At 35.1% G+C, this 20,728-nt stretch overlaps 3 protein-coding genes across 3 annotated transcripts; 1 reads left to right on the forward strand and 2 right to left on the reverse strand.

The window, feature by feature from the left end:
- Positions 1-171: 171 nt before the first annotated feature.
- On the reverse strand, positions 172-2,853 carry LOC107488203 (LRR receptor-like serine/threonine-protein kinase GSO1). The gene is made up of 4 exons (XM_016108912.3): positions 2,196-2,853; positions 1,810-2,070; positions 952-1,716; positions 172-812 (listed from the first exon to the last, which is right to left on the reverse strand). Exons 1-4 carry the CDS (start codon positions 2,623-2,625, stop codon positions 331-333), a joined length of 1,938 nt encoding a protein of 645 aa, XP_015964398.1. The 5' UTR covers positions 2,626-2,853; the 3' UTR covers positions 172-330.
- Positions 2,854-5,322: 2,469 nt separating this feature from the next.
- Positions 5,323-6,337, forward strand: LOC107488205 (probable calcium-binding protein CML13). Its single transcript, XM_016108914.3, has one exon. It carries the CDS (start codon positions 5,518-5,520, stop codon positions 5,959-5,961), a length of 444 nt encoding a protein of 147 aa, XP_015964400.1. The 5' UTR covers positions 5,323-5,517; the 3' UTR covers positions 5,962-6,337.
- Positions 6,338-12,786: 6,449 nt separating this feature from the next.
- LOC107488204 (UDP-glucuronate 4-epimerase 5) lies at positions 12,787-14,568 on the reverse strand. The gene has a single exon (XM_016108913.3). The coding sequence runs from the start codon at positions 14,317-14,319 to the stop codon at positions 12,976-12,978; it is 1,344 nt and encodes a 447-aa protein (XP_015964399.1). The 5' UTR covers positions 14,320-14,568; the 3' UTR covers positions 12,787-12,975.
- Positions 14,569-20,728: the final 6,160 nt, after the last annotated feature.

Consider the following 20,728-nt stretch of genomic DNA (forward strand, 5'->3'; position numbering starts at 1 on the left):
ACAAAGATCGTAGAATTCATCAAAGAACAAAATATTTTTTCGAGAAAATTCAACAATAAATCACGATGTCTGCTGTGCTGATATTAATTATTACCTTCGGAGCCATTCGTTTTACATTCGAAGAATCTCATTTAACAATCTCAAATGGTTTGAAATAGCAGGAGACGAATAAACTCAAATTTACAGATATTTGGTCATTGTTATTTCAGTTGCTAACTAACAAAAAAATACTGCAAATGTTCATGAAAATAGTAGCCATGAACGGAACCAGAAATTGTGAAACGCCTCAATTTTTTCTGATACCCTTTGGGGTAGAAATGTAGTAGATTATCATGAATTAGCAGGAAACACATTCAGTTCTTGAATCACATCCACCATGGTTGGCCTTTGGTCAGGAAGCTCATGGGTGCAGAGAGTTGCAAGCTTTGAAAGCATTGTTGCCTCATGTTTGGAGTATCTTCCCCTCAGATTTCTGTCAACAAAATCATCAAATCTTAGAGACTCAACTGCCAACCGTATCGAACCACCTACAGTTTTCTTCCCAGACAGAACTTGAAGAACAATGACACCAAATGCATAGATGTCACTCTTCTCAGTGAAGCGTCCTGTAGTAACGTATTCAGGGGCCAGGTACCCCATGGCGGCACTTACTTTCAGAGCTGAGAAAACAACGTCATCTGCAAGAAGCTTGGGGAGCCCAGCATCCATGATCAACGGATTGAACTGCTGGTCAAGGAGAACATTTTCAACTGAAATATTCTGATGTACTAGGGAAGGTTTGCTTGCTTCATCACCGTGCAAATATCCAATACCTGCTCATAAAAGCATAGCCATCGACATTCATTCTTTATTTCTTTTATTTTCTTTCTTTTCTGAATCAAGTATTATAACATAATCTTGAAGATTTCTTTTTTGCTTAGAGAAAAATAATGCAAGTTAGGAAGAACTGACCCTTTGCAATGCCCTTGATGATGGAGACCCTCTTGGGCCATTCAAGCACATGTCCATTTCCATCTTCCATATCAAGATATTGAGACAGGTTTCCCTTGGTGGCAAAGTCATAGATCAGGAAACATTCACCTCTACTTCTTGAACAGCAGAAACCTCTGAGCCTAACAAGGTTTTCATGTCTCAGTGAGGTTACTAAGGTCAGCCCCTTCACAAACTCAGCTTCCTCAGTTTTGCAGCATGTCGAGTTAATGCTTCTAATGGCCACAAGAGAACCATCTCTGAGTACTCCCTTATAAACTGCTGAGAATTTGCTCTTACTCAATAAATTGGCTTCCGAAAAGTACAGCGTTGCCGACTCTACCTCATCCACATTAAATCTAACCTGGTTTAGATTTTGGTTAGACAATGGATCCCATCCATTGTGATACTCAAGGTTAACAAGTGGAGATGGACTTTTCCTGATGAAGTCTTTAGGCTGGCAAGGACTAAGTTTCCCTTCAGATGAGTCTGATGTATTCCTAATCCTCTGCTTTTGCCGTCGGTATTTGACAAAAGTAAGAAATCCAACGCTGAAGAATGTGAGTGTGATTGTCACAAGACCTGCTGTGATCACAGCCTGAGGAAACCTCCTTGATTTTGAGCAATGAGTCTGGTTACAATTCAATTTCACATTCGCAGGCTTGCATGCTCTCAGAGTAGAAAACCCAACTCCACATAGACCTCGGTTGTTTGCACCTTGGAATCCATCCCCCAGTCTCTTCAATCCTTCATTTTCGTGTTCAAAACGCAAGTCACTTTAAATGCACTAAAAAAATGTACAAAGAGAAATATCTAGAAGGTAGAGCCGTCGAGGCATACCTGAAGGAACAAACCCTGATAGAGAATTGTTTTGAATGTCTAGAACCTTGAGTTGTTCAAGATGAGCTAATGTTGCAGGAATCATACCAGTGAAGTTGTTAAAGCTCAAATTCAGCCTGCTTAGCTTTTCCAAGTTTCCCAAGCTTAGTGGAATTTCGCCACTTAATTTGTTATATTGCAATGCAAGAGTACTAAGCTGCTTCAAGGAGCCCATCTGTTTAGGTATACTTCCCACTAATTGGTTGTCTCCTAACTGCACCACTGCATAGTATAATGAGCAAGTGAGTGATTAATTTATAGATCTTAACTCAATGTTGGATCATTGATATCCAATTATCCATAGACCAAGAAGATCAAAATATGAATGTTATAATATATATACTTACCTTGGAGACTAGCCATGTTGCCGATCTCAGTAGGTATGGTTCCGGAGAGACTATTCACGTCGAGATAGAGATCAACAAGTTCAGTAAGATTTGAAATCTGTGGGGGTATCTCACCAGAAAGGTTGTTGTAATGAAGGTATAAACCTGACAAGCATTTAAGTTCAGCCACAGAAGGAGATAACCACCCTGAAAGTCCCTTTCCCTGCAAGGAAATGTTGGCCACTTTGCGGTGCTCATTGCACGCAACACCTTGGAACAAGCCACTGCATGGATCACCATCACTGCTCCAAGAGCTAAGGATCTTTCCCTCCGGGTCTAGTGAGGATTTCAAGTCCATAAGAGCTCTTAGTTCTGCATTTCCATGAACCAGCTGCACAATGGAAAATGCAACCAGAACAAGCAATAAAAGAAGGAAACCAAGGGAATTCATAGTTGATTTTGGTGTAAAAATTTGTCAAACATATGCTAAAAGAGAAACACCCGTATGAGGCAGTATCCTAAAGAATCTAACTTTAGTATTTGGTTCCTACTGTAACATGATTTTGAAACTTGACACCTTGCTTGATATTTCTTTATTATGTATGAAGTTGCTATTACTATATCTAGTCTACGATTTTGTAATTAGTTAATAGATGCTACTATAGTGGAGAAAATGAGAAGACTAGCTATGCTAATGAGAAACATTTTCAAAGAGGTTGCATAATTAATTGATATAACTTTTTTTAGTTGCTGACAGGCTAAAGTAAGTTGGTGCACATTTGCATTTCTCTAATCTCAGTCTTGACTCAAAGTTAGCTTATATATATATATTCTTTTTGAGGGGGGAAATAATTCAATGGATTTTATCAGTGCTGATAGTCGGCGGGGAGGGTTGCCACTTGCCAGGGAAAACAACTTCTAGTGCTAAATTAAAGCATGAATTAATATGTGGGTGCCATGGACCTACCCCCTTTGACTAATTCATTTTCAATCAAAATTTTCTATAAGTTATAGTCTTTGCTATTTTTGTCCTCTTATATTTAATTCAAAAGTTTGTTAGAGAGTTCTATAGTAAAATACCAATTACCAAGTAATTTATATCAATGAATTTAACATAATCAGAACTTTGACAGGAAGGGTTTGGATATTGCACATTTTTAAAATATATTTTTAGGACATTTGTTAGCTGAAATAATACGCAAGGCAAAAAAAATGTCACCTTCTTCCGAAATTTTTATGGCTACTTTAAATTTCAATTGAATGGAAGAGGATGTCAAGGAGGGAAACCTAACCTTAAACCTAACTTTGGCAGCAATAAACTGATAACTTTACAGCTAAACATTAATGGATTACAAATGGAAACTATAAACCAAATTGTGTAATTATAAGTTGAAGTAGCCAATTATACTACTGATGTGGTTTTCAACTTTTAACCACGTTCCAACCTTCCTCAACTTTGACAAATTTCTGCATATTGACAAAAATGGTAACTGTTTCTTGGACTTGGATTCTCTTAAATGGGACCAATAATTTAAACGTATTAACATCACACCACTTAGGATGTATTTGGCAACCATGTTAAAAGAGGAAAAGCACGTTACACCTTCTTGAACGCTTCCATTTTTGGTTTGGCTAATTTTTCTATTTATAAACACAGAAGTGATTTTAGTTACAAAACCACGTTTACAAGAAGCAAGAATTTCTAACTTGCGTTGCACTAACTGGCTTTTAGCCATTGACATTTAACTTTTATTTTTCTTTTACCAATTTTATCCTTTATACATATTATTGTATTACTTATAGAATTCTTATTATTTCTCTTTATATGAGCTCTTTTTTCTATTATTTATTATTTATATTTTTTACTAATTTTTTATTTAACATTATATATTTTTATAATGATAATTTTTGTGCATTATATTTATTATTATCTTTTTATAATATAATTTATTGATCGATTAGATAAAATAAATTAAAAAAAATTAACCATAAATAATAATAATAAAAAAAATTATAACGTACTAAAAGAGTACTAAAAATACTAAAAAATATACTATATAAAACCATATTATTATCTTTTTATAATATAAGTGAGTTTGCCAAATGTCCAATCTTTTGATTCTCGAGTGTGATAAGGATACCTCAAATATTAATATTTACATTTAACTACTCCTACGAAATCATAGCCAGACAAAATGCAAGTGGTCCTCCCTATGACCCTATCCCAACGAAAAAGGGAAAGTGAACAATAATTACTATTTATGTGAGGGCGAGACTGTTTTTGGGTGATAGAAGCATTTTGTGGACAAAATTAATGCAGAGTGGTGATGACTGCATGTTCATGAATGAATACTGAATAGGTACATTTCAGAAGATTATGATATTGTCCAACAACGCGTGAACGAAGCCCACCGAGATGCCACAGGCGAGCCTGTCATCCCGGCCCACTATACTGATCTAGTCATGTTAATTAGGAACGAGCTTAAATTCTAGTAGTGTTGGATTAATCACTTAATAAGGGGCCCAAAGTTGAGTTCACTTCAAAAAAAAAAATGCCAGCAAAGGATGATGAACACTTTTGCCTCATTATTACTAACATGTTTTTTTTTCCGGTCAAATAAAATGGACATTGTTATAAATTTCACTACTCTTTAATAGATAGCTTATTAGTTTATTCAAATAAATATTGAGGTTTAAATTTTCTTGTAAATGTTATAATTTATTAGTTAATAACAAATTTTTAAATAAATATAACGTGAATAATCCTTGACTTGTAGGATTAAAAAATACTATAAAAAATAAATAAATAAAGAAGATTCAGTACTCTTAAAATAAAATGAAATAAAAATGGATGGTGGTCGAAATTCGAATAGTTGATAGTGTTAGAAGCTAGGGAGACGCGAGTGATAAGGGGTGCAGAATATTATTCCAATTTCCAACTCCGAATAGTCTAGAGTCCAGACATAATTGATGGTCAGCATGCACGGATGCTCCACATTTCCCAGTCTTGATGGGCTTTCCGGCCCAAAAAGGAAAAGCCCTTATTCCTATTCGCTGTCACACGACGTGTCGTAGGCCCTCCACCTTCAACAATGCAAAACATGATTCCAACGACGTCGTCAAACCACGGGCTTCACGAATTTGTAAAAAAAAAAAAAGAAAAACCAAGAGGAAATAGAAAAAGCAAGATGCATAATAGTCATTCAGCAAATAAAATCAAATCGCGAGTGTGAGAGAGAAAGGAGGGACGATTAGCATTTTCAATTTCACCTTTGCAGTTTGCAGCAGAGAGAGAGAGAAAGCGAAGCGTAAAAAGAAAAAACCGAAAGAAGAAGAAAGAAAAATGGGTAAGGATCTGAGCGACGAGCAGGTAGCTTCGATGAAGGAAGCTTTCACTCTCTTCGATACGAGCGGCAGCGGGCGGATCGCTCCGTCGGAGCTTGGGATCCTTATGAGGTCGCTGGGCGGCAACCCCACCCAGGCACAACTCAAAGCCATCATCGCCGAAGAGAACCTCACCGCACCCTTCGATTTTCCTCGATTTCTGGATCTGATGGCCAAGCACATGAAGGCTGAGCCCTTTGATCGCCAGCTCCGCGACGCCTTCAAGGTCCTCGACAAGGACAACACCGGCTACGTCTCCGTCTCTGAGCTCCGCCACATCCTCACCAGTATTGGCGAGAAGCTCGAGCCCTCTGAGTTTGACGAGTGGATCAGGGAGGTTGATGTTGGCCCCGATGGTAAGATCCGTTACGAGGATTTCATCGCCAGAATGGTTGCTAAGTAAACTCCTCACATATCAGATCCTTGCAAATTTCATTCGCTCTGCTTCTGGATTTTCCTAAATGTGTTTTTTCTTTTTTTTTTCAGCTATTTCCGTATTGCTGTTTCTTCTTCTTCTTTTTATTTATTTATTTTTGGTCATGTTTGGTTGTTGTTTTGTGACGTTTCCTTTCCTTTAGTGGACGAACGGGTTAACCATGTTATGCGCATTTTGGTTTTTTGTCATATTAATGTCATCATGTAGCTAACAACGGGTCGTTTTAGGGATTCAAAAGTTGCTTGGATCGAATATATGTGTATGGTGAGATCCGAAGCGGTCTTTATCTGCTTCTGCTGTAATTGTTTATTGGCTAAATAGACTAAGGCCATGGTTGCGCAAATGTGTGTATCAAACTTGTGTTCTAATTTCGAGTGAAGTGGAATGAAGTATAAAGAACGGAAGAAAGGTGGTCCAATCTTACTAAATAATAAAACCTGTATCTAAAGTCTAAATTACTAAGTTTGGTGTAGGAAGGCGCAAATCATTCTGTCCTGTGACAAGCTTTATGGAGATGGTCTATAACTATAAGTAGCTTACACAATTCTTGTGATGTAAAATAAAAGGAAAGAGTCAAAGATCGTCTTTGGATGCTGATAGGTTTGTGAGAAATTAATGTGAAATTTTGAGCTTGTTTCATGTCTGTGAGCCTATGAGAGTTATTATTATTATTCCATCAAATGGTTGGGTCAGAGTTAGACTGGAGTATTAAAATAGGATTTTTATGTGGAATTGTTAATGTGTAATTTCAATATTAGATTGTCTGTTACTTTCAAGGGAATGAAATATTAGGAGCTGCTGAAGGGAGATTTCCTTTTAGCCAGGTGAATGAGGGGTAAAAACCCTGCAACTATGAGTTACGTCTCTCACTAAGTTGTGTAGTTAAAATTTCATTAAGTGCCTATGCACAGCCGAATTTTCTAAGTACTCGTATTACTGTCTTTGTCGTGATAAATTTCTATATCATACATTTCTCAAGCATTCGTTCGAGACTTTAGTATTCATTTGTTCTACTGTAGGGTTCCTCTGGTGTTGTGTTAACTCAAAGTTATTGGAACTTTTATATCCTGTTATGAGATTACCTGTTGGAAATTTTAAACCTTTTATATTGGTGTATATAGAGATTGTTTAAAAGTAGGGATATATTAGATTTTCTTTGTCTTCTGTTTAAAATTTGGTTGAATTCATCTCTATTCGAATTATTTTCTATGTTTATTTAGCGTTGGACGTTTAGAAGTCGTAAAATCCTGGTAAAGATCGTACTAATATGTCATACAGGAAAAGGTGCCCATCTCCGAAAGATGCTAGGATGTCTGTTTCGAATTATGGGGATTCATATTATACGTTTCAAGTACTCCAGTGTACTTTACTGGAGTACTGATATACCATGTAGGAACCGATAACTTGAAAAAATTTATCTGTATTCAAGTTGGCAATGACAATTGTATCTTTGAAATAAAAATAAAAAGACTGTAATAAGCGGCTGAAAGAAGGGAGAATATAAAGATAACAGAGTCGTTGAGCTATTTTTACAGGAGTATATGCAAGTCGGCTTTAGTGCGTTTCTGGGTAATGTGGATTGGGAGAGAGACGTTATTTGGATTAAACGGAGAGGGATAAAGTATAAAGATCAGGCCGCAAGGAGGGGTTGGTAAAGAGGTGGACGCGTAGTGTGAATATGTGCGGCAGGTCGACGGAGCATTGGACCAATAGTAGCGCCAACTTTCACATAGAGGCTTGACCGGCGGCGGCGGGAGGGGGACATTTTGCGAGCTAAGGCTAATCGGACTGCTGAGCCTGGGGGATTCCCAACCTTCTTCCAAGCTTGGCAGTGTAAGCAGACTGGCGCCATTGAAGATGATCCTGAGCTGCTGAGGGAGATGACCGCTTCATTAAAGATGCTCCGGTCTGAATCTCTGGCGATGTTAGGTGTCTCGTTCACAGAGGAGCAAGGAGCAAGGAGCAAGGAGCAAGGATCACACGGTCGGATTTAGATGAAGCCAGCGCCCAGCGGCGAAACTTTAGGCAAGACCATAGTGCTTTGTCATCAGCCATCGAGTAGCGCTGTTAATCCTTTAGGGCAGATGGGAGAATCGGGTCACTGAAGATCACTATGGGCTATTTCCGGTTCGAGTCTTTTAACTTGGTCCATGACCAAAAAAATAAAGCTCAGTATCCCACTTCAATTCCTTCAACAATGTACAACCAAAAAAAAATAAATTCCTTCAACAATATTCACTAATTCACTGTTTGCTAGCCGTGGAATTAGCAAAGAAAACTTTTTATTGTTTAATATTTAAATTATTTATTCTATTATTTTAATGTTATGGCAGCTTTTATTATAATAATATTTATTTATTTATTTAAATCTCATCTAGTGTTCTACACTTCTACTATTGTATAATTTTAAATATTCAAAGATTATATATTTTATTTTGGAATTGACTTTTTGAATATTAAATATAATATTCTTTTTAATTCATAATAGTATAAATATATTTTAATATATTTACTTATATTCATTTAATATATAGTGCTTTTTTTGTCTTGATTTAATATAGTACTTTTTTTTGTCTTGATTTGATATATATACTGGGCCCAATCTCATAAACACTCAAACTTTCACAATAGGTCCATCATTATTTTTGCTCGGCTCACCATTTCATTCTAAGCCAGCTACATGACACCATCACAATTCGCAGAAGCCAATCCACATCATCACACTGTATTGGGCATTATGGACATTTTAGGCACCTCCTCGCTCCACAACGGATAAATAAGTAACCAGACTACCATACACCCACTTTGATTCAGCATCACATCATTCCTCTTTCTCTTTATCTCATCCTTTCATATATTTTATATTAAATCTCAATGGTTTAGAAGCATGGCGTACTGAACTTCTAGCACAGTAACCTTCCTCACCTGAAATGCTTCCCATATTATATATGGTGTTTGATTTGAACAAACTGTTTGATTTAGCTTTTGAAAGATCTCAAACCATCGCTTGCGTATTCACAAAGCTAGTTCGTTGTGTCTTAATTGAGTTGAGTAGTTTCATTATAAAAGGGCTTTACGTTGGTTATTCTAAAAGACCCTGCCTAAATCTTTCAATCGCAATCCAAGTTTGTCTCCTTTGGGTTGGGCATTAGCAATAACTATTGTTCTTAATCTTCTGATATTCTGATGGGTTATTATGGAAAATTATTCAATTTATCACCAAAGGATAATAGCGACCATGCTGTGGGCCGTATTAGAATTTGTGACTAATCCTTGATCCTTGTTAACCAAATATTATGTTAGACTGGCTAGATGGGCCGTTTGACAGCCCTACATACCCTGTCCTGGCTATGCTTAATTTTATACTTTTATTGACGAGGCCATTGTAGATAGCGGTTGGGTGAACAGAATATCCCTACATCTTACATAAATAATATCCATAAATCTTAAGGAAGCATTGGGATTTTCTTTCTTCTGATCCGCAAACCTCCTCCAATATCTCACCGCACCGCGAATGACATCACGCAGGAAGGATGGTATACGAAATTACGAACAAATGGTCAAATTTTTCCGAAAACAATTATTCATTTTTTAAATTAATTTTTATTTTTTTTTAATTAAAATATTTTTAAAAATTTTAAGTTAGTCATGTTAGTCCTTTTAATGCTTTCATTTTTAACGGAATCAAAATTTGTTGATATGATACTTTAAGTGACATCACAACACACACCTAGTAGTCATAATTAGCGACTAACATGATAAAAATGACAAAAAAATATATATAATTAACTTAAAATATTTAAAAAATAAAACCAATTTAAAAAACAAAAAATATTCAAAAACTAATAAAATTTATTATTTTTAATCAATACTTTTAATCATCAATTCAATTTTTTTAATTTAATAACATCAAATCTTTAGTTCATAATTTTAAATATTAATAACTACCATATAGTCAAAACAATAAATTGTCATTCTTGAAAAACGCACGAATTTCATGATTTACTCGACCATGTTCCAATTTTCCATCCTCAATTTCGACAATGTAATGTTATCCATAACATTATTAATCAAATTTAGCCGTTCTTCAGCCAGCGGTTCCCAAAAGATTACTTGATCATTAAATTGGTCCCGTCTATTCTGTTAATAACAATTTTAACACATATTTTATAAAAAATTAAATAAATAATAAAAAAAATAAAAATTGAACTTACAATTTTTCTCATGTAATAATTTACAATAAGTAAAAAATTACTAAATTAGTTAATTAATTTAGTAATTTAGAGCATTAGTCTTTTTACTTTTTATATTATTAATATGTATAAGAATAAAGTATCATTTTTATCCTCAACGTTTCGGGTAAATTCTATTTGTATCCCTAATATTTAAATCATCCTATTTGTATCCTTAACGTTTGCAAAAGTGATTCAATGTTATCCTGTCGTCAATTACACATCATGAGCGCTTTAGTTTGAGTTTTAAAAATCTCTTCTTGAGGTTAGAATACAAATGTTTGAGATAGAATCGATGATCTACTCCGAAAAATAGCTCATCAAATGTTGAAACTAATTCCTACAATATTTACATAATTCACTTTTGAGTAAAGTATCGTTTTTGTCCCCAACGTTTGGGGTAAGTCCTATTTGTGTCCCTAACGTTTAAATCGTCCTATTTGTATTTCTAACGTTTATAAAAGTGATTCAATGTTATCCTACTATCAATTATACTAACAAATCAGATTATATTTTTTAATTATTCTCACTTGGATGTATTCATTCTCAATTAGGTCTCACTTGGATGTGTTCGATTTTAATATTATACCCACTATTTGTGTTTAGGTTCAATTATGTCCCTAGAAAAGTGAATTATATAAATGTGGTAAGAATTAGTTTCAATTTTTTATGAGCTATTTTTCGAAGTGGATTATCAATTCTATCCCAAACATTTGTATTCTAACTTCAAAAAGAGATTTTTAAAACTCAAACTAAAACGTTCATGATGTGTAATTGACGGCAGGATAACATTGAATTACTTTTCAAAATGTTAGGGATACAAATAGAACGATTTAAACGTTAGGGACACAAATAGGATTTACCCCAAACGTTGGGAACAAAAATGATATTTTACTTTATGTATAAAATTTGGAATGATTGAATTTTACATTTACTTTAAAAAAATTTGATATTTCTACGAGTAGAGTGGGGCTTAGAACTTTAGGGTGCAGATAGGGTTAGGGTTGAGAGATTCTCAACCCGTACATAAGATAGGATAGAGTTTTAATGAAATTTCAACCCACGGATAAGGTCCAACCCTACTCTACCCTACCCATTGCCAGCCCTACACCCTCGCCTTCCAACCCAGCTAAAGAGATGTGTGCCATCTCCATTTTCCTCCTCTCCGAAACTCCAGGATCGTGTCGCGCCGCACGAACCACTGCTCTCCCCTCTCTGGTTTTAACGTTGACGAACTCATCTCTACAAGCCTGTCTCTGCTTCTTTTAGCCTTCATCGTCGTCACCACTTCACTTTCCTTCGTCGAAGAGATATTTTTTGGACTGAGTTATCGCCGCCTGAACTCAAACTCGACGAGAAAAGATTGACCGGAGATACTCTTCAAATTGGTTCCCTCCACACGAATGGCGCACAATCAAACACCTTCATCCATCTACCTCTATAGAACAAAAAATAATCCACACTAAAACAAATCTCTCCAATTCAAAATTCAAATTAATTTCTCTCATGAAGATAATGAAACTGAAAATCACAGCAGAACAAAAGTAAAACTACCAACTTCAAATTAAAAGCTAACATAGGTTTGCATGTGAGAAAAACCACAATAAATTTTATAAATAAAAACAAAAAGATTAAGAATTTGAGAAAAATTCACAGATTCTATGAATTTAAGAGTGAATGGTGATTCACCATAAAAATTTTCAATTGACCAAAAATCCTTGTTATCCTTTTGACAACCCACGGTGGAAAGATCCACATAAACAACCAGTGAGAAAGCGAGCCATCCATAAAGAGTCGCAATCCATCCGAAGAAAAAAAAAAACCCGAAGAGAAAATACGGCTATAGTAGCTCATGTCACAATAACCATCACTGCCACCATTATTAGAATCTAGGCCACCGCCACTGCTTCTGTTTACTTGACCCGTACCTATTTTGCAAAAGAATCGCTAAAAGCGCTCCAAATTAAGGATTTTGCACGTAGCAAGATCTTGCAGCACCACCTCAGATAAAAGCATTTTACATAAAAAAAAAAGAGAAAAAAGAAAGATTTTGGAGCAAAACAGAAGAGTAGTTGTTATAAGAAGTGGTGATGGAAAAAAACACAATTGAATATCCCATTCTGGATATCAAACAACGTCGTTTCAATTCTTGAAGGCAAAAAGAACAAAAATACATCGTTTTAGAGTACGTTAATGTCAACTAACATTTCACCTCAGTAAATATTAGCCACATCATCAACTGTACTTATTTTTTAGAGACTAATTTGACTAATTAACTAAAATGAAGATTGAATGATCTTTTGTGAAGATTTTGACTATTAGCTCGTCTTACAAATTTTATCTTTGTTGGAAGATTCTTTCTCAATATTGATTTTTTGCTAGCCAAAATCTAAAAAAGTGCTGAGGCCTAACAGTGCTGTAATTTAATTACGCATTCATCAATTAATTTGCTTTGGATAAATGGCATTAACATCGGGACGAGTGATAAAATGTGAATGCCATTTAGAGTTAGTATCAAGTTACTATCACCACAAAAGAAACTAGTTCAAATGCAGAGAAAAACAAGTCAAATTGGAAGCTGCCATGTTCGATTAATTAATCATTTGTGGATAAACAGATATATCAATCAATCAAGGCAAAAAAGATTCAACTTGATTTCTCAGTAGTAGTGAACCAAAAACTGTACAGTGGCTAAGACATTCCAAAAGATTACGGTAATAGTAATTATTTGCTGATACAAATGGATACATCACCAAGAAGAAGAAGAAGAAGAAGAAGCAGGGTTCTTCGTAGAGGGAGAGTAAAAATCAAGGTACCATTTCACAAAGTTGCTGAGACCTGTCTCCAAATCTGTGGTGGGCATGTAACCAAGCTCCCTATGCGCTCTGCTAATATTGGCATGCGTGAACTGAACGTCCCCATTCCTCGGCATAACCATCACCTTCTTCTTCGCCTTCACCTTCAGAAGCTTCTCCAATATCCTCACAAGCTCGCTCACCGCCACCGGCGAAGTGTTCCCCAGGTTATATATCCTGAACTGCGCAGGCCCCTTCTTCTTTCCCCCGCTGCCAGTGCTCCTCTTCGCCGTGTCCAAAGCCCCTAAACACCCCTTCACGATGTCATCAATGTATGTAAAATCCCTCGCAACTGTTCCACCATCTGCCGCCTCAAACACAGTGATCTGCTTCCCCTTCAGAATATCCTTCGTGAAGAAGAAATACGCCATGTCAGGCCTACCCCAAGGACCATAAACAGTGAAGAAACGCAACCCAGTGATGGAAAGCCCATAGATGTGGTTATAGCTATGCGCAATGGCTTCACCTGCTTTCTTCGTAGCGGCGTAAAGACTCGCCGGTTGATCAGTTCTGTCCTTCTCCGAAAACGGTACCTTAGAATTGAGTCCGTACACGGAACTCGATGAGGCCCACACGATCGCTGGTTGCGGGTTCGCATCTTTCGAAGCTTCTAGAAGGTTCACAAACCCCGCGACGTTGCTGTGGACGTAGGAATGCGGGTTCTGCATGGCGTAGCGGACGCCCGCCTGGGCGGCCAGGTGCATGACGTGGGTGAAGTGGACGACGTCGAAGAGTTTGCGAATGAGCGCAGCGTCGTTGATGTCGCCCTCCACCACGAAGACGCCGGCGCGTGAGAGCACCTTCTGGCGGGAGCGTTTCAGGTTCTGATCGTAGTAGCGGTTGAAGTTGTCGAGGCCGAGGACTCCGTCGCCGCGCCGCTTGAGGGAAAGGGACACGTGGCAGCCGATGAAGCCGGCAGCGCCGGTGACGAGGACGGTGAATCCGGAGTCGGAGTTCCTGCAGGCTGACTTGGTGACGCGCTTCTCCCAGTGGTGGCCTCCCCATGATTCACGGCGGTTGGCGGCGGGGGAAGGAGATGGAGGGGAGAGGATGAAGAAGAAGAGGATGAAGGCGAGGAAGATGGAGGACCAAAGGGTGAGTTTTGATAGCCTGAGGCGGTGGATCATGTAGTGGTTGTAGGGTTGGTACTTTTCTGGTTTCAACTTGCCCGGTGTTGATGGCAGCATGTTATTGTCGACGTTGTTGTGTGACGCCGCCACCGTCTTCAGCAGCGACATTTTTGGGGTTTCTTGGAAGGATTAGGAGAAGATGGTGAGATGGGATCGGATAGATTCCAAAGACATAGTTTAGGTTGCAAGGGAGATGAATCAGATGGGAACTGGCATTCCCGTAATTTAATTTCAGTGTTTTGACTTTTTACTCTTCTTGACTGACTCAGTCGTTCTTCCTAACTCTTTTCACTCTACTCTTCTTGCGCCACGCTATCTGCTACATGGACTGATTCCATTTCATATTTCATATTTGCTTCATAGAACGACACTTCAACAGACACCGTACATTATAGCCAATAAACATTAAACAATATATACTGAATTTAAGTATGAAAATGGAAATTTATTTTGTATTTAGCATGATGCATATCATCTTGCAAACCAATAACGTACCAAAAGGGCAACTAATCTTTTATTATTATCATCATTTTCACGATGGACTTTAACATAAGCAATAAGGTCAAAAAAAAAAAGAAAAAAAAGAAAGCAATATGGTCAAGTTTGCTACCAAGACGCAAACCATCAACGGCATAACACAGATTTCATGAACTTAATCCATTTAGTTTTAAGGAATACAGATAAAGGGAGATATCTAAAAAGATGGTCAGAGTACTCAAATATTTACTGCTTTACTTTTATTGTCATCTGATATTTTGTTTAACTATATCCAGAATCACAAGATTACCAAAGGGCTTTTGGCATTAACCAATAGTGCTGCTGCGTTTCTTGTTATGGATACTAAGTGCTCCAGTTCCATGTGTACCAAAGGGAACTACAAGGTTGGCTAAGTATCCTTGCCGCAGCTCTTTGAAGTGTGGGGATAACTTGCCCACCAATCACCTACAGAACCAAAAGAATTAAATATGCAATTATTTAAAGCTAATCCACCACACACATTTGTTTTGTTGCATGCTTATAATATCCTTGATAATTAAAATTTAACAGTGTAAGGACTGCCATCATGCTTTTAACATGTCAATAAAATCATAAATGGACTGAGTCAATGCAATAGTTAATCGCAACTTTGGCCCTCTATTCCATGAGATATATAACTCATAGCAGGCATGTCCCCATCAACCATGCTCACGGCTTCATGTGCATTTCCAAAATCTATCTGAATGAGCGAACATCTGCTTCAAATTATCCTCTTGTATCACTAAGGACCTCAAGGAAAGGAAATTAGTGACAAATCTAGTAATTTTTGGTCTGATTAATTCTTTTCCACCAGTGAATTTTCTCATTATATTAAGAATCCATGCATGTCTATAAATATACTGTGTGATGGTCTTTGCCTCCTCCAGGACTGTATTTACCCAATTTTGTCTACCAATATCCTCTAACATCTTATCGATACAATATGCAGCACAAGTAGACCAAAACAAAGAACCATACCTCCCCATGAGAAGCCTTCCAGCATAAACATAACTAGCACTGGTATCTGTTATGACCTGGACAACATTTTCTACACCAACCTCCAGCACAACTGACTCAAGAAACTCAAACAAGTAAGTACCATCATCATGACCTATCTTCCACTATCTTAACAAAGGCGGAGAAGCACTACCATTCTGCCTACTAGATCTATGGTTATTATGGAAGCCACCACTAGCAGAAGAGTTACTCTATTGACCATTTGCTAGAACAGCAGCTTGTTCTGGCTTGTTTTTCTTTGGTGTTTTTGGTCTTTTTGGAGTACTTAGTATACTTTGAATATGGTCCCTCACATCCATTGGAAGTTGAGTGCAGGGTATAACATCTTTGTTTTGAATTTGGGTCAAGGGGAATTTCATCCTATAAACACCTCCACTGAATTCCGGTCGACAATAATTACACCTGACTTTCTGTCTGGTTGCATAACAGGGCACAATGCTCCCAACAAGCGTCTCTTCCACGGACCATTATCTTAAACAAGGTACACTGAAAATATTCTATTGGATTAGGCCACATTCTATTCTTTCTTAAAAACAACAAACCTGGTTTGGTCCAATTACATAATTCTGACAACAAAACATGGTTAAATATATAATAATAATTTAACCAACTTGGGTTAATTAGTTCGTTAGTCCGCTTAAGCAAAATGTCAGGCATTCGACTATTATTATGTGTGTGCAGCAATCTATTAGACAATAATAAACTCTTAAATAAAACTCTGATTTACAATAGATTAATCTTTAACCTATTAAACTAAAAAATACTAATAATAATTAGCTGATTTTGACGTATAAATAATATTTTTAAATATTTTAATACTTTTATCCAATTACTTAGTTGCATCTACAATGCTTTTAAGATTACCAGTGGTTTTTTTGTGACTAAGATTACCAGTGGTTTAATCTTATTAAGTGTATCCTAGATATTATCCTTATTCAAATTATTTTAAAATTTTCTATAAAGATGAAAATACCAACAACAATAATAATAATAATTCTTTTTCACTTTTTTTTCCCTTGAAAATATACTTCCGAACACACCCTTGCCAGTTATTTATAACATAAACTTCTCTCATTTTAAAATAATTATTATTTAAATAAAGTATTATATTAAAAATAATATAAATGATTGAGTTTAATAACGTTATACTATGAAATGAGATTTGTGCATATATTTATATACAAATATATTAGTGACTAATTTTAGTAATTAATTTTAATGTATAAATAATATTTTTTAAGATTAAATTCTTAAATTTGGAGAGCCGATACATCGTCCATAGGCCTGGTTGAGATGAGATGTTAATTGTTATGTGCACGCTAAGCACTTTTCATGTGGCACCGAATTCATGAATTCCAGTGCAAGTCAAAGGAAGAGGCAAGACATTCCCCCAGATATCCGCTAAAGCCACACAATCAGAATCAAAATCAGAATAATATGATCCACATCTAACATTCCACTCCCCAATCAATTCAAATCAGGATATATGGACCAACACATGTATCGTACGGTGCTTACACCATTTCTATTTCATGTTTGGAATGTCACTCTAACTTGCTCATATGATTTATCATTCGTCTATCTCCTCTTCGCTAGCCATGTGAACATGCATTGTTTTATAAAATTATCATTTAACTTAGAGTTATATAATGCTTCTTTTAAGTTTTTGGTAGTGCGAATCCATTTAAACAGAGATAAAAATAATCCTTCAATTGCTTATATCATAATAAATATATCTAATTAGTATATAACTATATACTGTACAATGCGGTCATCACTTTCTTTTCAATTTGATTTATATATGAAAAAACAGCTACATGCACCCGCCAATCATAGCATTCTTGCCGGGTACAATTGTAACTTGTAAGTTTGTAACACAAGAAGCATCGAGAATATTCAATAGGTGAATACTACAATTAAAAAAATTTTATAATTGTCTTCATATGAAAATATTTTTTTTTAACTTTTAGATGATGAATTGGATGGTTAAATTTTAATATTTATAAAAGTGTTATCTTTATTTAAAGTGTGGCTAAATAAATAAATCACATTTTTAAACAGAACATCTTCGTAAAAAAATATTTTTACCATCTTCATTTGAGTAGTTACCTCTTCAATATTCACCACCTTGCCTGGAATATATCACGATCCCGCCACTACTTGCTGAGTCAAATAAGTTATCTATCGCTAAATACGACGAAATGTCCTATGCTTTTTCATTTGTCTAGCATGCAATTCGGTTCCTTGATCATTATTGTTGTATATTTTCATCCTTCTTAGTCTTTTCTACATGGTAAAATAAAGGAAACTAAAAGTGAGAAATGATAATGGAGTATAACTAGCAAAATGCTGAGGCGCTGGTGGGAAACGGAGAGAAAGTTTGTACGCTCATAAAATTAAAGTGAAGCAGTATTGCTGATACAGTGGTACATGACGTTTGATTTATGTTAGGTGAATATATTTTTTATCAAATACATTATTCACTCAAATTGCATCTACCGCTGAATAATTTTAAGTCCAATTAGAAAAAATCACTCCAGTAAAGATGTTTATATTATTTTTTATTAAAGATATTTTGTGTTGTATTTTAATTAGTTTTTATATAATTTATTTGGTGTTTTTCATCACATATTATTAAATTAATTTTTTTTTTCAAAAACAATAAAAAATATTTAGATTAGACTAAAACAAAAAAATATGTCACTGTCTTAAATATAAATATATATAATTTTTAAAAGTGAAATTTATTATACGAGCGAGTTATATCTATAACAAGATTCAAGCCTCATAAAATTTTTACAAATAAAAAAATAACTAGTTTATATTCATGCGATATATAAAACAATTATTATATTATTATTACATTATAGATTAAAATTTATTAATTTAAATTTGTTTTCATTTTTAATATAAACATTAGAAATAAATAAAAATTTTATAACTAGATATAGTGTAACAAAATATATATAATATTAATTAGTTTTTAAAAAATTCGTGAAAAGTAATTTTTTATTTTAGTCAAATAACTATTTATTAAAGTGGACAAACTAATTAATTTCTTCTCATATACAGTTTTTTTAAAGACATAAAAATAATTAATTAGGGCATTGATTAAGATAATTAAAGTTACTATTTCATTAAATTTTCAATTTATAGGAAAATCTTAGTTAATTTTGGTATAGAAATTTTAAATTTGAAAGCATTGATAACTACGTTAAATCTTAATTCATTATATTCTCATTTAAAATAATCACTAAGTAAAAATTTTATTTTAAATAAAGTTACATTCAAACTTCAATCTGATTTTTAAAGTTTTAATTTATTTAGTTTGATATTTTAATTTAGTATTCGTGATTCACATTAGGATTTTAAGTGTTTGGCTAAAAAAATAAGGTAAAAAAATTTTAATTGTCACATCAAATAATGGCTAGAAAGTACAGCGTAGCAGTTATCAGTCCATCTCAACATGTCGTTAACGATTTTATGAGACTGTGACAAAAGTAAGATAAAAAACCAATGTGAGTTGTAACTACTAAATTTTGGGAGATTAAATTGAGTAAATCAAAATTTTTGAAATTAGATTGAAACACGAATATAATTTCAGAGGTCAGTATAAGTATTATCTGTTGACAATTAAGTTGTTTTAATAGTAATTAAAATCTAATAATCGTTTATAATAAAAAAGAAGCATACTTTTGCAATAATGAACTTATAGCAGTAGTTAGGGGTGTTTATAAATTAAATTATATTCATAAATCTACAATATTTATCTGTATATCTAATCCGTAATTTATGGATATAATCCGATCTCTAAGATTATCAGTCAGATCTGATCCACACTCTAAACGGATAGAAATGAATATGTTTAAAAGAGTTAAAAAAAAGTTTCAATCCCACTAGGTAATCAAGAGGGGTCTTGCCAATTTCTATAGGGTCCATAGCCCATTTCAGAAAAAAAAATGCATATCCAATCACCCATGGTAAACCTAATTTAACCCCACCACTAGTAAACATAATTAACCATATCTTTCACCGTTCAAATCTAGCCTCATCCCCCAACCCTTGATGGTCTCCTTCCCAACTTCCCTCTTCTGTTACGGTCCAAAATGAGTCATGACTGGCGCTCAAAAAAACAATCCTATAGCAAGCCTACATAGTCAAATATAAGTTAAATAAGCAAGTTACAAATATTTTACAAGTTCTAAAATAAATAGTTATATATTTTTAACAAAAAAATTAAAATGACTAAGAATGGTTGGATCCTGCCTGTGACATATAGAGCATACACTTCTAGAAATTCGACAAAGAATAAGTACTCATTGCAGACCGTTACTCTTGAATAAAAAGTCTCACATAGTCAAATATTTGTTCCTGAAAAATATTTTTAGAAAAACGAGGTGAGTTTTGTAATTTAGTGACTAGACAATACATTTATAATTGACATGAGACTATATAAACATTATCATCAAAGTAATTTTAACTAGAAAATAATACTTAATTATAATAAGTGAATCAATGAGGGAGTTCTCATACAAAAATCAAATCAAAAGTCCACACTTAGGCGGCTCTACCTCTATGGGTAGCCCTTTCCTCTTGTGTGTCATAACAGAATAACAGATCTAACGTGTGGCCTACACGTTAGGCTAGCAACACCCTTGCTAGCTGGGACCTGAGTAAGATGAATATTGATGGTTTCAGTGGCTAAGAGAAGGGGGGTTGAATCTTAGCCCCCTTTTTGCTTGCTAACACTTGCTGAACTTAGAGGAGATTTTTCTGTTTTTATCTCGTCCCTAGCCACGAGATTTTTTCATTTTGTTTCGTCACTTGGCACGAGACATTTTTTATTTTTAGCTCCTGTGCAGTAGAAACAGAAATGGAGTAGGAGAGAGAAAAGATTACACCCAGATATATCCTGGTTCGGCTGCTAAGTGCAGTGCAGCCTACATCCAGTCTCCATCACAAACATGATGGAATTTCACTATAA

Source organism: Arachis duranensis, chromosome 5 (assembly GCF_000817695.3).
Source record: "Arachis duranensis cultivar V14167 chromosome 5, aradu.V14167.gnm2.J7QH, whole genome shotgun sequence".
In the NCBI taxonomy this organism is placed as follows: domain Eukaryota; kingdom Viridiplantae; phylum Streptophyta; class Magnoliopsida; order Fabales; family Fabaceae; genus Arachis; species Arachis duranensis.

Coding starts and splice junctions, on each gene's coding strand:
- LOC107488205 (XM_016108914.3), top strand. CDS start 5,518: ATGGGTAAGGATCTGAGCGACGAGCAGGTAGCTTCGATGAAGGAAGCT.
- LOC107488203 (XM_016108912.3), bottom strand. CDS start 2,625: ATGAATTCCCTTGGTTTCCTTCTTTTATTGCTTGTTCTGGTTGCATTT. Junction 2,071..2,195: donor CAACATGGCTAGTCTCCAAG/GTAAGTATATAT, acceptor TATACTATGCAG/TGGTGCAGTTAGGAGACAAC. Junction 1,717..1,809: donor ATCAGGGTTTGTTCCTTCAG/GTATGCCTCGAC, acceptor ACGAAAATGAAG/GATTGAAGAGACTGGGGGAT.
- LOC107488204 (XM_016108913.3), bottom strand. CDS start 14,319: ATGTCGCTGCTGAAGACGGTGGCGGCGTCACACAACAACGTCGACAAT.